Genomic DNA, 18,116 nt, shown 5'->3' on the forward strand with positions numbered 1-18,116 from the left:
AAGGGCCAATGTATTGTCTAATGGACTAATCAATATCAGGAATGTGCGTAATACTACTAAAAAAACATCGATTAATGAATGAATAATGAATAAAACCAATAACTGAGTGACTCACTTGTCCGCTGTCATATCAAAACATTCCGTTTAGCAAACTGGAGAAATATTTTTAGCCAAAATTAACAGCAATTACGAAATTATTCTTTTGAAATACAATGGCGACAAATCGAAAGTCAACAATCAATAAGACAATTTTTACGTAAACCTATTGTTACAGTTTTAATTACTAGAATGAAACATCAAACGATTACTTATTTTTCTTTATAAGGGCAGTATCAAAATATAAACGTTGTTTGTTATGGAAAAATAACAGTAAATTACACACTGGGTGTAAATCAAAATCATTACGTGTTCATGGAAGCGGTAAATTTGTTTATGCGGTGTTAATACTAAAAGGCATATAAATATGTGATCTGCTGCAGTCTGAAGAGCATCACAGAAGAATAAAGTACTAGTGATAGAGTCACGAAGTGAAGAAAAAATGACCAAACAGATAATTCTGGTAAGTTTATTATTTTTTTGTTGAATATTTTTACAATTTATTTCTCCAGATTTTTGCAATTTGCATCGTCTTTTATGTCTTTTCGGCCATTGCATACCCTGCCCCTGACACAGTTTTTGAACCGGAATTTGCGCTCCGGGAGCATTCGGGAGAAAGACGACGATTTAATTTGATCCCCGATTATGATTTCGGCGAAGGCCAAGATTTGCACCACTCTGACGACGGTTTCCCTACAGTTACATAAGAAAATCTAATAATAAAAATATTTATTATCTTATTTTGTACAATTTGAATATAATAAAGTAACAAGAGGCAAATTACAAGTGTATACTTCCACCCCTCTCACTACCCTGTCCTTTATTTATTACTAAATACATTTCAAATAAAATTAAAGCCGCGAAAAAGCCCACGACAGAAAGCAAAGGAAAAGGAGTCGTTTTCTTTTTCTGATTGCTGAAACCGCATTTTCGTTCGTGGAGCTTCAGCTTGTTAGCTTTTGCGTAAAAATCACAGCCATTGTCCGAATTCTTGCAGGGAAAATCGAGCTTTTTGCACAGATTCTCCAAAGCTGAGTTTTGATTGTAGACGATCGTTTCGTGGCATTCAGGACAGTTTTTTAATTTAAATGAGCAGTTTTCACACACTGCGTGGCCTCTGAGACATTCACTTATGGGGGGAAACATGTATTCGGTACAAACTAAGCACTGGAATTCTTCTAAAATCTCTTTACGGAGCATGTTAACACTATCGCTACAAAAATGTCAAAAAGATTTTTTGTGACGTCGGAAGTCAAAAACATTATTCTGGGCTTTGGTAAAGTTTTAACTTTATTGTGAAAGTCTTTTTTAATTTTTTTATGTAATTTATAGTGTACAGCATTATGATTATTAAAGATGAATATAAATTGACTATATTAAACATGTAAGAGTTTTTGTAACGACTAGTCTTATATGGCATGCAAGGTGATGTTAGAAATTGAAAGATTATTTAAAAAATTTGAATCACAATATTTAGTATATGCAACATCTTATATAGAAGTGTTTGGTGGTCACATATATTAACCAAGTTTTATTTTAACTCTAATGTAGAATTTTGGGTATTTTAAAAAAATTATGACAGTGTGCAAGGATGTTAATTTATTTATTAAATATAAATAGTAATTTGTTGAATAGCATAAATGTAGTTGATCTACCAATTAACAGAAAATAGAAGTAAGTTGTTTCCGTGGTGTAGTGGTTATCACATCCGCCTAACACGCGGAAGGTCCCCGGTTCGATCCCGGGCGGAAACACTCTTTTTTTTTTCGAAAATCAAACAATTTTTTTTTGAATACCCAAAAATTAATATTATAAAATTGGAAAGCGCCGTACAAACCCAAAACTGACCTAAACTTGCTCAATTTATTATTAGTAATAAGCGTATTATTTTTTTATTTCAACACTGCGTCAGCTTTGGGTTTAGCAACCTGCAACCTTGCCGAAGAACAGTTTCGTTAGGACATCCTTCCAAAGAGCACGTCATCAACACTAACTGCGTTAAGGAGGTCACAACATTTTGAAACTGAAATATTAATGGAAGAGTATTCAGTCGTTCGGTAAACGCGCAGCAAAACGCACCTGCGCCAATGTTTGACTTGATATTAACATCAGTATCTTGTTAGAAAGTGCGTTTAATTATTGATACAATACAAAGAAATATCAATTATTATTAAATGTAAGTAGATTTCTTGCTTTACAACGTTTTGTACTTTGCACGGTTTTGATTTGTTCTTCCTTAGCAAATGTAGTTGACCTCAAATATCGATGGAAAAAGCTGTAGCCGGCTATTTTGCATTCCAAAATTCTGGTATCCTTCCTATGTTTTTTGTGGAATGGTCTCGAACAAAATATTTCTCATTTTAATGTTGGGGGCAATTTTTACTCGAAACACCATTACGAGTATTTTATAAATTAGATACCGACTATCATTACAATTAAATTGCTTTTTCGTGTCTTTTGTAATTTTATGTTTTCAAGCATAGCAATTTTGTTATTTGTGAATCTAAAAAGAAACACAGGGCCTGAAACTCTGGGCCGCAAAACACATTATAGTAATTTTTCATAAATCACACAATAAAGATATAAAAAAACATGAGTTATCACTCACGGGTCAGAGGGTCTTAAAGTATTAATTTTTATTTTAATTATTTATTGTTTCCTCTGAGCTATTTGTTCCAGATACATTCACACGCTGTTTGTTTTTTAGCGTGCAGTAAACGTTGAGAATTTAAGTTATTGCAAAACAAATCTATAAGCGTTATTTATTCATATGAAATCTGACTGGTTTTACAAAATGTATTTCAAAACATGGTTGTAGGTGCGGGATTTTTAGGTCTGGGAGCTATGAACGAGCAATATGAGTATTTAAAAAATTTCAAAACATTGTAATGTTTAGTTAGAAAATCGCTGATGAGACGTTTTGCAGCGAAGCATAAATGAACACAATGTTATAACCGTGATTATAAAAGGAAGTTAAATAAGTCCAAATGATAACATGTGCGTGTTGTAACACTAATTGTAGTACATTTGACTTTTAAAGTATAAACATTTTCGACATTTCTTAATACCTTTTTTATAAATTAGGTACTTTCCATACAATGATATGAAAATTTATGACACCGTAAATCACATACGCAAAATGTTTAACGTGTCAATTGCCTGTTTGGAGGAAAAACACGCTACCACGAAAATTTACCACCATTAAATCGCAAACTACTATTGTCAAATAAATGTTTCTTTCACTTTGTTATTAATTATAATTACACAAAAAAAGCAAAAAAAATTAAACCTTTACCACATTTCGAAGAAAATTTTATCGTCTTTAATTTAAAATTAGAGCTATTTATTTAACAACCCACAAAAGTACGTATCCCTTAAAAGATTATGCCATCATAATTGTGATATTATGGCCCAAGCACCTGACTATTCAGTTTTTGGTAAAATTTTGAAATGGATTCTCCCTTGACTTATTATGTGTAGGTACAGTTCAGGAAGCGATCAAGCCAACATTTTTATCTGTTGGTTTATTTTTGTTCAGGTACAAGATTTATTTTTAATTGTGAAAATATTTCAGTAACAACCATCTAAAATTCAAAACTAGGAAGGTCGCCAGAAGTATCCACATAGTGCTTTCATCTTGTTTCACGTTCGCGAATGGCAATGAACTTAACTGTAATTCAAAAAAAAAACATCGAATAAAGACTACATGTGCTATGAACGAATTATTGAAAAATTAATCAGGCATTTTTCAGAAATAATGACTGTTACAATATCAGCAAAACACGGTGTATCAATGTCAGATGACAATGACAATGAAACGTGCTGTAGTGATAACAAGGTGAGTGAACCAAACTTTCTCTTCACTTCTTATTGCAAATGAAAGTTACTCATTACGTATCCTTTGTAATGCACAATTGGATATTGGAGATAAAAACACCCAATCATCAAAACCATCCGCAGAAATACTGACAATCAAAGACTTGGACTCAAGTGATTTGCCTAGAGAACGGAACACATATCTGCAACCTACTTAAAACGGAACTTGCTTTCTTGTGATTAGTTTACACTGAGCGCGGAGAAAGCAAAAGATCCTACGTATATCCAATATTTACTTTCTATAAACAAAAATTTCGTACGAAAATTTATCGCTTGTAATGTAACATTCGTCCAAACGCTGCGCGAATTTAAATAATTGTTATGTAAACCATTCTAGGTCAGTGTGTTGAATTACTTTGATTTCTTTATTGGTTCAAGGTTACTAAAATAAAAGCAATACTGGTGTTAATACCAAACATCAAACTTTGTTTAATTGCGTCAACACTGTTTCCGGTCTAGAAAAATTCGACCCCTTTGTATTGAAATCACCTTACAAAAATGAACTTTGTTCGTAACAGGACCACAGGAGTGGTTTCACCCGACCTTGTTGATTTTTTCCGAGTCAAATTTTTGTTAATTAAAACGCTTTGTGTCTCAAGATGACGTAGTTTCTCTCCATCGCAAACTTTTGCCCATGCGGAAGCCATAACGACGAAGAAGTGCCAAAGCAGGAAATTGATTATTTGCAACCACCGTTAGGAAATTTTTCCAAATGCTAATGCGTTACTGTGTGTTAAATTGGTCTTGAATTGCTAAATTTACACTTGTTAAATAAAGACACAGGACAGTGTCTGTCAATTGTCAGTCTTGTGGCGTCAGTGTCGCTCGCTGCACACTTCTAGCAGGACTGCAGGAACAGCGAGAGATGTAGTCCTGCAGCGCGATGCGTCTTAAATTCAAGTGTCTCATTCTCATTCATGTCGGACATGTTGCAGGACTGTGATCGACAAACGAACAATTTACTGAAGGAGTTTAAACCAGGCCCCGGCGAAGACACAAAAGAAAAGAAGGACGATGATAAAAAGCCCAAAATTTGTTACCAACGGGCTAAAAAGCTCTTCACTTACAAGGAAGCTCCCGAATATATTAAGCATAACACTTTTATTTTATCAGGGTATAGGGGGATTCTAGACACGCACTTGTGCCTAGAAAGGTGAGGCTTCCGCCAGACCTTTGCAGGGTTGACGATTTTTTTAGTATTTTTTGGTGGACGAACGAGACAATCAATATATGGTCACATATTTTCGGATTTGTCCTCTTCCTGGCTGTTACAATTCGAGACGTCTGGTCGCTCGACGTCTACGCGTTCATTGGTGATAAGCTTATTGTAGGTTTTGTTTTAATTTGTTTTCAGGTAATCGAGTAGAAAGACGCTTCGTTTTGTAATTAGATTTTTCAGGTCTGCATGGTTTTATCGGCGTTGTATCACACGTTTTCGTGCAGATCTGAGCGTGACTGTGATTTATTCCTTTCGTTCGATTTATTCGGCATTGCCCTTTCCCTCCTCGCCATCTACACATCTGGAATATATTACGCCTTCTGGTGTGATCCCGGACTTTTGAATTTTTACATTTTTACAGTTACGATTATTTTCGCGATCGCGATGTTGTTGCACGTTCCCAGATTCAACGTTGGGCCCAACGTCCGAATGCTGGTGTTCGTGGGATGGGCGGCCTATGGGGTCGTCCCGACGCTGCACTGGGCCATGCACATGGGGTGGTTCGAGCATCCCTTGGTCCGTGTAAGTGCAAAATAGTTTGTAAAAATTTTTATTGATTTTTTATTGCAGCTTCTTCTTCCCAGAGTCGCTGGGATGTATTTGATAAGTGGGACCGCGTTCGCTGTGTATATCACTAAAGTACCTGAAAGGTTTTGCTCAGGAAAATTCGACTATTTAGGACATTCGCACCAGTGGTGGCACCTGTTTGTGGTCGCCGCGCTCTATTATTGGCACTGCACTGGAATGATTTATCTGGAGTACAGATTTAACCATGCTTGTGCCAGTCATATGACTCTGATTTGAATAAATTATTGTTATTACATTTTTATGGATGTAGTGTTTTGATATTAGACTGGTAATTTATTATAATTATTGCGCTTTTTTGTTTTCGTTAACGCTTTCTTGGCATAAACCTATAACTCATAACTCACTATTACGTTTGATAAAAATATCAACATTCTGTAACAGGTCAACTTTTACTATCAGCGCTGTTTTTGACGACCGTGGACGTGAAATACCTTTTACTTTAACACCTTTCACTCATGGGGTGCGCAATTTAAAAGACGAACATTATATTTGTCTTTATTTGACACTTGTCCAAATAATGCGTCAGTAGTGTTATTGTGCAAATATCTAAAGATTTGGTTATTTTTGGAACATTTTGGCGTATTTTTAATTACAATTGCTGTATCCAAGTCACTCATTTCAGTGTAAAACTCTGATGTGCAATTCTTAAAATTGGCGAATCAAATTTATAATTTTGACAAAACACAATCATTACTGTTACCCTACTGTTAACACTTTTTATGTTAACGCAATTGCTGAGTTTGCGACATTAGTTTCTCGAATATTAGTCGCTCTTATTAAGAAACTTATTCGTTACATAACTTTTAAAAAGTTAAAACAAAAATAATTAAATTTAAACTAGACACAAAATACAGTTTATTGAAGAAATTAGGACAATATCAGAATAAGACTAATTAAGTGAAAAAAAATTAAAACGAAAATACAAATAAAGTGTAATCTTCACTAGTCAGAATTTAACAAACATTTTTTAAATAACCAATTATTATAACGAAGAACGTACAACTCAACGAAGAATTTAAGTCACAGAAAGGTAAGTATTAAAGTTACAGTATAATCCCGTATTTTTTAAAAGCGATTATTGAATTATTGCAACAGTAACAATATTTTCTACAAATCGCAACTTGGTGTTTTAGCACTGTGACGACATTGTTACAAAATAAAGTGTTTATGTAAGTACAAGTGTAGTGCACATCGTAGCAAAAAATACCTATTTTAATGGTCATTATTGTGACCCGATTAATGATAGTTAGCTTTCTTCGATTTTGCAATTATCCGAAATATCATTATTGAACGAAAACTTAAAACTCAAAAATATTCCTACACATATTAGTGATTCTTTATTCGTAGGCTCAAAAAAAAAACAGTTGTGAGAGGAGAAATTATTGATTATGTAACTACTGTGCTAGGTATCTGTCGCTGAACCAAATAAAACTTTTCCCTCTTTTCGCCAGATGGCTCCGACTTTCTCTAAATTTTTACTTTCTTTCCCAATAGTTGGCAATATAAAACATAGAGGGAAACGAAAACAATTTTATTTTAAATTAATTAGTACAACAATAAACAAAGTTGTGAATTTTGGTTGAAATTTTGTATAAATAACAAATGTGGAAAAAAGTACGGGTCTTTGAAATCTATTTGAGTTTAATGATTGTAAATGAAGGAGCAGTTCATCTTCGGAGGCGGCATCTTGAGCCATTGATCCCTCAACTTGTGCCGCCAACTCTGACTGGATTTGTTGGCTCATGGGTTTCCTTAATAATTCTTCTTTATTGCCTCACCCGCTGTTTTCTTCGCTACTTCACCCACATTTTTGTATGATTAATTTTCCATTACCATTTCACTTTTCCCTCTTCAATCACGCTCAAAATATTTGATTATGATTTTTGTGCAAAAGTGCATTGATTGGGTAATTAACAAGTGTAAAAAAGCACAATGGTGGGTTCCGGTTGCGCTCCGGACCCAGCCATCTAAAATAATAACGACGACATTGAGTAGTCAGGTAAAGAGCGACGACAAATAGATCAAACTCCGGGCGATCCGCAATTGAGTAGAAAGCTTTGGTAATGATCTCTTTTGAGCCCTGGATGAGGCAGATATAAATTTGTGGCGCTTTCGCTAACTCCGGAGTCGGGGACAAAATGGCGCTCCCCTACTTGAGTCCGTTGCCATGGCGACATTTTCCTTGGAAGTCAGACTGTGAAAGTTGGAGATGTCCTCGGTGAAGACGCCGCCCAGTCTCAGGAGCGTCTCCTGAGGAAGTTCGCGAGTGGAATGAGTTAGGGAAATGCGAACTCTGGAACCGGTAGGACTAAATTAAGCGAGAAATCTTTGCGTGCATAATTAGAAGCAACGAGTCGTGTCGAGCTTAGGCCTCTACCCTCCGCCTTGTTGTCCCTGTTTTGATGTCTCCTGCTTGATTTATGAAATTTCACATCCGACGTAAGATGAACCCGTTGCGGGTGATGAATCGTCCTGTTGCAAAATTTGGACCAGGCTAGGGAATTCTCTTTTGTGCAATTAGAGAACAATTAATTAAGAGAAAAATTAGTGGCGTGTATAGCGACTTATTACTAGAAAATAAAAATTAAATAATTGGACAACATATTGACGATTTTTAGATTTGAGTCAAATATTTTTTCTAAATTTGAAAATAAGACAGAACTCTAAATGAAAGAAAATCAGACAATAAAAACTGATACAAAAGAAATTGAGAATAATGTACCTACAGGGTGAATCTCCTGAAAGCGTACCTCAGAAACTAATAATCGCATAAAATTTGGCGTTTGTTATTGAATACATTGTATTTTTATCTATGCTTGCGAATTTTTTCAGATTTTTTCTACAATTCTTTATAATTAAAATTAATTAATTACTATTAAGTAGCTGCAAAAATTGTTATTTTTTGAGAGAATGTAATTTTGTGATAAAAATTTGTAAAAAAATGTTGCTAGCCTCAAAAAATTATTATAATTATACTAAATGTATCGTAGTTTTAGAATAACGCTTGAAAATATAAAATTTCGATTAATTAATATTTTGAAATTTTAAATTTTATTGGTTCTTTTATGCTTTCATTGTTTTCCGAATTTATAGAATTAGTACAAGAACTTTTTCTAGTTTTGTTTATAGATTTTTCTGTAGACTTTCTTCTAGATTATGTAAACTTTTCTCTAAATCTTTTCCTGAAAAAGTTTAATGCTTTTTTAATTATTTTCTTTATTTGTTCATAGACTTTTCTCTTGACGTTTGCAGACTTTTCTCTTCCAGATCTGATGTAGTAAGATAATACCTAGTAGTTTTATTATTTTTGAAAACCATTTGAATCTGAGATCATCACGAAATAATTAAACTTGATGTAAGAAAATTGTATGCATTTTTCTCTAGCACCTGTACAATAATGCCTATTGGACCGATTTTAAAATTTATAACTTTTGTCGAGATTTTGGTCGCTAATTTTTTTGCGATTTTGGAAGCACGTTTTTTTTTCTTCGGGAAGAAAGTATTTTCTTCATTCTCCCTAATTTTCCTTCCTCGGGAGAAAAAATTCATGTAATGAGTTATTTGGAAAGTGGAAAAGGGTATTTTCTGGTAAAGATATCGAAAAAATCATAAATATAACACTGGAGGAAAGCCTCTTCTCTTCCTTAGATGTTTAGTTATTAACTAATTCATCTTCGGGAGAGATAATGTAGGTATGTTTTTCTTCTTTTGGTATATAAATAGATAAGTTGCTACAAAACTCGATGTCAGAAAGTTTTAGACACTTTTATGTGTCTCTACGACTCTTAATCAAAGCAGAAATAATGCCATTTGGACGGATTTTAAAATTCTTTATTTCTCCAATTTATTTTAAATTACAAAGATCTATTTCTTGCATATTATCAGTTAAAATAATTGGATAACTTTTGAAGAAAGTTCAAAATCGGACTTAATGAAAATGAAAACAAAATACCTATTAGTATTACAGTGACACCAAACAGTGAACAATTATAAATGTGATCTAGACCAACATTTGTTTATTTTTTTTTTATTTTGTTCTGCTTGAATTTGTGTAAATAAAAGTGACCAATAAAATTATAAAATAAAAAGTGTTTGCTTTATTTGAATTAACATAAATTCGTTTCACACTGGCATACAATGTAATTAATACATTTGCTGCTTTGAATAAACACAAAAATTAATAAAAAATAGCGTTTGATGAAATCTATTCGTTTCTTTGAATGAGTGCGTTGTCGTGGCGTGAAAGGCCCTAATACCCAGCGAACATTTCAATTACTTCCAAAGCCCATCGAAGGGACACAAGTGTCTGTAGCACGGCGATATTCCTTGATATTTCAATTATTACGCAAGATTTGCTAATCGGATCTTCCGGATGCCCGCACTCCTGTAGATGATGCTGTCGTAATGTTCCCTAATGTACCCTTGTTCTCCAATGTGCGAGGCACCGTCGTCATTCCCCTGAGATTACTGTTGCTGAAGAGATTATAACGCAATCAAAATACGGACCGGTTCGCAGTCATACGATACTGTTGACTGGGACACTAAAACTGCAATTAGAGCAATGACAACAAACCCAATCATTATTATTATATTACTCGCTTTACACGAATTTAATAACAAGGCGATAACCCCCCGAGATGACCAAGCGACGTTGAGCAAACACGATTATCGCATCAGGAGCATTTGGTGGATATTTCTAATTGCGGTTAACCGAAAATATTTATTAGTGAAATGTTTATTTGGCATATGTTGCAACAATAGTTGTAAAAATAAAAAAGGTCATATCGACATATGTTTGCTGGTTTGCAAATAACTTATTTAATTAAATCATGCTCATTTGATTGTCATAATTTAATTTTCTCGGCTGATATTCGCGACCCTCTTCAACGATGCCAATGCCATTCGGATAAACAGCGACATATGTTGATTGGGTGTAATAACTGGTGTTGCTCCGTGTATACATTGACTTGATGATAAACCCAGAAATTGCCCGCTCGAGTGCTAATTAATTTGTTTTATTGTTATTTTCTAATTGTGGCAACGTTTTGCAGCCGATTCGTTAATACACATTATTAGTTCTGGGCTTACAATGGGTTACAAGGTAGCAACAGGCTTAAGAACTTCGCTTGCGGCTAACGCCGATCTATTTATTTTTAAATATTATCGGAAAAGTTTTTCTACGAATTACGACATCTAAAATTCGGAATTTTAGAAATATATCAACCAAAATTTCGAGTAAAATCTCTCAACAACCTAAGGGTAATTTTTATTTGTCCGCTGTGGAGAGGTGTTCACTACAAAAATGTCCGTTGTGAAGAGTTGTCCGTTATTCGGAGGTGTTCATTAAAGTACTTGTAATTTGTGATTAAATCGGCAAATACGATAAATTTTGTGGCTCATGTCCGCTTGGCAACAGTTTCGTTTGCGCCCCTGCGAGTTGAGGGATTTTTCGTGACAGGCCGAAGAGTACATGTCCAGAATTCTGAGAGTGGAAGAAGGCCAAACTCACTCTCTATTTCTTCATTTGAAATGTAACGCGTTTTTGATCGAGCCCACTAAACGACCGCCTGAATCCGGCTGCACATTATTCTCGTAGTTGGCTTTGCACGGCTTCGTGGCTAGTCCGGGTTCTCAAAGTAAAATCCGGGAACGCGCCACGTTCGCCAACTTTTTATAATACACGACTCGTTTAGATGCACTTTGAAGTGCACATTTCCGTACGAGATGATTGAATAATTAAAAGCAAGTCTTGATAATTAGTTCGTGTGTTTTTCTTAATTAAAACTTGCTATCGTCGACTTGAGAACAGGTGCTGCTCGAAAACTTGTTAAGTGAGATTAATGGCAGATGCAGATATTTGAGAATTTCTAATAAATTGGGTAATCCGCCCTGCATTTCCCTGCTTCAACTACTAAGAACTTTTGATTCTGAACGTTTATTAATTTCACTGACCAATTATTACTACTACAACTTTAAAATGAAAAAAATGAAACACTTTTGGCAAATTGTGAGCCGGTGGAAGGCGGCCTATGCGGCACGAAGCACTCCATTGATTTTAATAGAAGTAACTAAATTTCCTCCGTCTTCCCGAGTACAGTGAATAGAAGCAAAAGATTTATACTTTGCCGCATCGACTGGAACAAATGGAGCAAATAATCGATAGTGATATCGGGACAAGGAAAGATTTATGACTTACACATGACTTAGAATGAAAGAGGCGCAAGAGAAAAAGTCCGTTTGATAGAGTAAGCACGTTTAAACCGACGGAAACGAGCAATTAGTAAAGCTCAGGAGCATTTCCAATTCAAATGCGAACGCATCCAGAAAACATAAATAAATCAGCGATATTATTATGTGTCAAATGGGAGGAATTCGTATTTATCATGCCCTGAGACATAAATACTAATAAAAGCGACGCTAGACGCCCCATTAGTATGTTGGAGAGACGCCGTGACGTCACGGAATTAATCCTTTTTCGAGCGCCCTCTACAAACGCCAGGATAACAAATCCTATTTCGAGGAAAAGTGTGCGATAAATGCCAAACATAACATTAATTAACTTGACGAACAAGTATAAATAAATTTCCTTTCGTCGTGCGCGCAGATTACACTTGTGAAAAGCTGTCCGCGTTTGTATTTTTCTTAGTTTTTTTAGTCGAGAACGAAAACATTTATCATTTTATATTATTGCTACAATAAAACACAACCGCTGAACGATTATTCATTTTGACTAGAACAAACAGTGGTGATTTACGCTAGGATGCTCACTGGATTCTAAATTCACAAAGAAAAACAGTCCTACATTCTTCCAGCAGATTGAGTACTAACGTCTTGTTTAAGAAGATAAATATAGTTTGCGATTTAATTTATTACATTTACATACTTAGAAAAATAGCGCCAGCAGTGTGCTAGACAGTAAACTTACTCTCGAAAAGTTACTTCAACTAAAATATTTGTGGGGGATTTCTTCGTTTACAGTCAAAATGATTAAAACAATATCGCTGTACAGATGTCTCGTAAGTAGGTAAAAATTTAGAAAAAATTGTGCTACAAGGTCATCAAATAATTTATATCTGAGGAAAGCAACACAAAAAAGTTTTTTTAGGAAAAAATTTAAAATACAAATGCGCCAATTTAAAGCTCAATTTTTAAGAAAAATAATAATAAAACAAATTTTTTTACATTTTTTTTACAATTGAATGTTGTTCCTAGATTAACAAACCAATTCTTATCTCGACTCGAATATTTGTAACTAAATTATAAGGGGAAAACAGCGTAATAATTTTATGGTTTTTATGGAAAAACCTAACGTTCACATACAAGAGTATAAAAAAAATATCAAAAAATTATGCACCAATTTTAATACAAAAATAAAATGATTAAAAAATGTTGTTATTTTATTTTATTTCTCATTTATACAAGCTTTTTTTCAAATTTATGTACATATATTTGTTGCTGAGGTATTCAGAAAGTTACCATATTTTTTCATGCGATTATAATGTAAAAATTTTTTAATAGAAAAATAAATGAATCGTTTAAAACCGTTTAAATTCGATTACAAATCCTTAAAATGAGGTACAAACTGACCTGTGAGGTAATGACTCAATTTAGAGACAACATCTAATTGTAGAGAAAGCATTTTATTTAATTTTTTTTTAAAATTCAATTTAAAATTTTATGTTCACGCGCTTGCTTGACCTCTATGGACGTTTTTAGTTCAACCTTAAAGTGTGAAAAAGGTGGAAAGGTTAAAATCTCACTTCTTTCCGTGTTCAAAATTTTATTATTATTGTTATTATCGAAAAAATGGTAATTTCTGTGTGATTATTAGTTTTTGATATTCAGTAAAAAGTACTTTTAGAAATTAATAAATGCAGTAGACATTGTAGTATTTCCGGATTAATGCGATTAAGGGACTTAATCTCCGATAAAAATCACTCAATGACAGCAAACTTTAATAGACACCGCAAGCTTATTGCTTGCATCAAAAAATTAAATATAAGTAGATTTTTGCAGTTGAGATCAGGATTAATTTAGAGTCTAAAATTGATCAGCGACTCGTGCGGCTCATACTTTTTAATGATGAAAAGCGAAGCAAAGGAAAGACAAGTTTATAGTGGCAGTTTTCCTATTTTTATATCTGTTTCATTTCCGTTTTATGTGTCTTATTTATCCACCCTTGCACACGTCACTTCCAGTATTTTACAATCTAATCATGGGGAACGCACTGAAGTAATCCTATGTTATTTCTCTTGGTGTGTTTTCAGTCGTCTAATCCAACGGTCGAAACGAATTCGGCTGGAGGGCGTTTCCAGGGATGTCGACTCGCGACTTGGACGACTAGTCGGTGGCTGCTCCGCGAACTTCCCTCCCGAACATTTGGATAGGAATATAAAATAAACTAACACGACCCCCCTATACATATTTCGTTTTGTTTTCCGAGGGATCCAGTCTTTCTTCAATGTTATTTCCGGATTGCGTTTAGAATTTACAGAAATTTTATTCGCAATCGCGTCCCAAATCTATTTTCCCGCAGCTTTTTCGAAATTTTTCGGAGTGACTGCGTCCGCAAATATTGATTTAAATTCCTGTTTCGATAATAATTGGCAGTAAATTATTTAGGATTCCGGTCGAGTTCGCATAAGGCAGTCGGGTGGTGGTCGAAATTCCGGGTGGAGAGGGCCCGGAGCGGCCGCCAGGGCTAAAGTGGGATTAGTGGAGCTCGAGCCAATCAAGGCTAGCGGAGGGTTCGTGTGTTGTAGCCCTCGATTACTCGACGGCGGCGGCACAAAGGGGGAAACCGCAAGAAACTCCGGGTTCCGTATTCGTCAATACCGCCACCCGATAACACACCAAATGCAACCAAAAACTCAAAATTTGGATAAATACGATGGTTCTTGACACAATTTTACAGAAAAATCTAAAAAATTCGCTGACAGGACAAGATGGTTACAAAAATGTTTTTACTGTTCTCACTGTCTGAGTCTTGTAAAATAACATGGTGTTTTATTTTTCTTTCAAATTTATCACATTATGAATCTCCTTAAAGAAAAAAAATAATTTCACTCATTTTGTATTTTACTTAGGTATTATGTATTTTTTTTAAATAAAACATTATCTACTAAACATAAGTATTATTATTTGTCCATGTACACCTAATATACGTTTGTTAAAAAGCTTCATAAGTTGGTTTTTGCTTGCACTTGCATTTCGCCCCAAAATCGGTGCATTATTTCTCGGCGAAAGCGTGAAAAAGCGGGAAGAAGCGCGTAATTAGAGAAAGCGGCAAACGAGCTACCTGTAGCTGGCTATAGTTTTTTTTAAATATAGATATAATGGGACGTATCGAAAATCCATTAGGTTAAATGCCGTGCTAATTTAAGAGTAAGCTGGAAAATCGCGCAAAATTGAAATAAAAAGCCTCCGGATTTAAATAACAAGCCGCGTAATGTAGCTCCGGATAAACCTTTAAATCTCATCGGAAGAATTATTGTGATCGGGCCGTTTGTTTCGTGACATAGTTTGGCGAGACACATCATTTATCGACTCCTAATTTCCGCCTCCTCCTTGCTCTAAATCAATTGGCCCAGCCTCGATCTACCAGCGACAGTAGATAAATCCGGAAGAATCAACTCAGCTTACAATGTTACCTGCCATCATCTGCCATGGAATACGGGAATCGGAGTGAGACACGTGATTAGATAAGGGCCAAGATGGAACGAGACAAAGGGAATGGAAACTAAAACCGGGCTAAGACTACAGATTTACTTCCGAGTCATTTGATCCTCAAAAAAAGCCGATGATGCACGTAGAATTGGCTTACTGAGCAAAACGCAGAACGTACTTGCCCCAGGTTAAGCCAGTTAACGATGATTAACGCCCAAGTCTTTATACTTATTTGCAAAGCCCCAAAAGTTTTAGTTTTCTTAGATTTCTCAAATCATTTGGCATAATTTTCTACAAAAGTCGATAAAAGTAACAGATAAAAGACCAGTCTGTAATTATAACGAATATATTTTGTTGCCTATTACTATGCAAGTTCTATGTACAACTTTTTTTTGTTAATTCGTCATAAATTAATTCTTATAAGTTAAAAAAGCATATTAAGTGTGGATTTTACAATCGTCGAGTAACTTTATCCTGGGTATAAATTTAAAAAATACATTGTTGTAACAATTGATCAACTAACTAACTTTCGATGAATTTAAAATAACATAGATGTACAGTAAAGCTTCTTTTAATGGATATCTCTGGATAACGGACACCTCGTCACAACGCACTTTTGTAAGAACGTAACAAATGCATTGGAAAATAATGTAAAATCTTCTCTACAACGGACTCTCTCTCTATAGCGGACGCAAACAAAAAATTTTTCGGTTACCATAACGTTACATAAATTTGCCTCTTACGACGGACAGACCGAAAGAGTGATGTAAAAAACGAACATTTGTTTAATGGATTATGTAGAAATAGATGAAAAATTGTATACCTTAGATCCAGAATAAAATATCGATGAGTGTGTGTAATTTTTTTTTGGAAAAACGTAAGGGGAAACTTGTATTAGTACCACAGAAAACTCACGCTGTTTAAATATTTGAAGATGTTAAAAAAATGCAGTAATTATGCGTCAAGTACACGGCTCCTACAAACAACCAAACAAAAATTGAAGATTTTTTTATTAAAAATTTGTTTATCTTGGTTTATTTTCTTTAAATTTTGTGATGTTATGTTGAGGGAAAAGCAAATCCAGTAGGATGTACCTTCTGTGGTCAGTTTATGGTTTATATAAAATTGCCCACCTCTGATTAGAGAACACCTCTCCATAACGGCCAATTCCACATCGGTGTCCGTTGTTGAGAGCTTTTACTGTTCTTATTGTTTTGATTACAAACAAATAAATAAAATAAAGAATTCCTAAATAGAATAAACGGAGGAAAAATTAATTTTTTAAGTTGCACAATTTGAAAAAAAATTGTTCTATTTTTTACGAATAACAAATAGAGTTTTTGTGTTTAATTGGCTTTTAAGATGTCTTCTGTGATAAATTATATCAGTGATTGATTTATGACTGATAAGTGATAACGTATAGCAAGTAGTCTTATCAAGAATTAAACACAGAATTTTGCATGTTGTCTGATATTATGATAATATAAATACCAAGTATATATTTTAATACACACTGTGAAAAAATAATTGTTCATTATTTTATTAAGTCACTTATAAAATTTGGATTTTGAAATTTAAATGCTGTTAAAGTTTCAGATTCGTCAAAATAATGCAAAAAGGCAAAAAGAAAGAATACACAACAACAATATTCACAGAAATATAAAACACAAATCAAGACAAATTCTACACTTGAAACAAAATTTGTCGAAAAATGCAAAAAATTAGCAAAAAGCTAATTTAATGATTTGACCGAGATGACAAATACTCAATAGTCATTCGTACGAAGTAGCAACCATTTTTCAACACACTGTATAATTTTTGCTTCACGCATTTGCTAAATTCACTGCGGAGATAAAATTTTTTATTAAATCAGTAATGATGTGGTAAAGAAAAATTAGTTTTTGTAGAAACTCGTTACAAATTAATAATTATATGAATAATTCTTGTTTCTTTTATTTTCGTCCACATTTGTACGCATACAAGTTGGATCAAAGAAGAATTTTCCAGGATTTATTATTAAACCAAAAATATTTTAATTATTTAGTCTCGTATCTAATAGTTATAAATAGTTATAGCGAGATACGGTGCTCTACGTAAAAATTTTGAAGAAAGGGAATTATTTAATTGTTGGACGGGACCCCAAATTGAATTATCCGCATCGGAATTATTCCACGTTGAGTGATACTTTCGGGGGCGAGCGAGTGCAGGCAAGCAACTTTATAAGTGAAAAAGAAAATAACTCGGGATTTTATTTTAGATTCTTATGTTGATTGCTTAGACTTTGAGTACGGGACGAAATGGCCAGAATCGGGGCAGAAACTCGTTAAGTTCGGATTAGGCACCCAATGTCTCGTACATTTACAGTGGAACCACATTACGCTCCGGTGCTCGTCACTCTTATACGGTACAATGCTTTTAGCTAATTAAATAGCTACATTATGCAAGTTTTGTCACAAAAGCCTTCGAAAAATTTCAGCGACAAAGTCACTTATCTCACTGACGATAATGAAGATAAAATGATCGCTTTGAGTGTGTGCCATTACGAGTTATAAGACGATTATCGTATCGAGGCAAAATGATTTTTTATTTCGTATTTTGATACGTCTGGCTGCTGAAAGGTTCATAAAAATAAAGTCTTCAATAAAACGAGATTCGCCTTCAATATCCTTAA

General features: G+C 34.2%; 1 protein-coding gene, 1 long non-coding RNA gene and 2 other non-coding genes across 5 annotated transcripts; 3 read left to right on the forward strand and 1 right to left on the reverse strand.

The window, feature by feature from the left end:
- Nucleotides 1-420: 420 nt before the first annotated feature.
- LOC100142380 (uncharacterized) lies at nucleotides 421-876 on the forward strand. The gene is made up of 2 exons (XR_010333785.1): nucleotides 421-559; nucleotides 609-876. It is a non-coding gene; the product is annotated as an uncharacterized LOC100142380 (transcript).
- A 901-nt stretch (nucleotides 877-1,777) lies between these two features.
- TRNAV-AAC (transfer RNA valine (anticodon AAC)) lies at nucleotides 1,778-1,850 on the forward strand. Its single transcript has one exon. It is a non-coding gene; the product is annotated as a tRNA-Val (tRNA).
- Nucleotides 1,851-2,127: 277 nt separating this feature from the next.
- Nucleotides 2,128-6,024, forward strand: LOC658777 (uncharacterized protein). 2 transcript variants are annotated; one of them, XM_965137.4, is made up of 6 exons: nucleotides 2,128-2,272; nucleotides 3,849-3,934; nucleotides 4,908-5,125; nucleotides 5,170-5,326; nucleotides 5,372-5,713; nucleotides 5,762-6,024. In XM_965137.4, exons 2-6 carry the CDS (start codon nucleotides 3,854-3,856, stop codon nucleotides 5,993-5,995), a joined length of 1,032 nt encoding a protein of 343 aa, XP_970230.2. In that variant the 5' UTR covers nucleotides 2,128-2,272; nucleotides 3,849-3,853; the 3' UTR covers nucleotides 5,996-6,024. The 2 variants fall into 2 exon arrangements, with proteins under 2 accessions (XP_970230.2, XP_015840887.1); XM_015985401.2 differs by having other exon boundaries at nucleotides 2,133-2,272; nucleotides 3,838-3,934.
- Nucleotides 6,025-9,853: 3,829 nt separating this feature from the next.
- On the reverse strand, nucleotides 9,854-10,746 carry LOC107398945 (uncharacterized). Its single transcript, XR_001575669.2, has 2 exons — nucleotides 10,286-10,746; nucleotides 9,854-10,237 (listed from the first exon to the last, which is right to left on the reverse strand). It is a non-coding gene; the product is annotated as an uncharacterized LOC107398945 (long non-coding RNA).
- Between the last annotated feature and the right edge of the window lie 7,370 nt (nucleotides 10,747-18,116).

This window comes from Tribolium castaneum, chromosome 4 (genome assembly GCF_031307605.1).
Source record: "Tribolium castaneum strain GA2 chromosome 4, icTriCast1.1, whole genome shotgun sequence".
NCBI lineage: Eukaryota > Metazoa > Arthropoda > Insecta > Coleoptera > Tenebrionidae > Tribolium > Tribolium castaneum.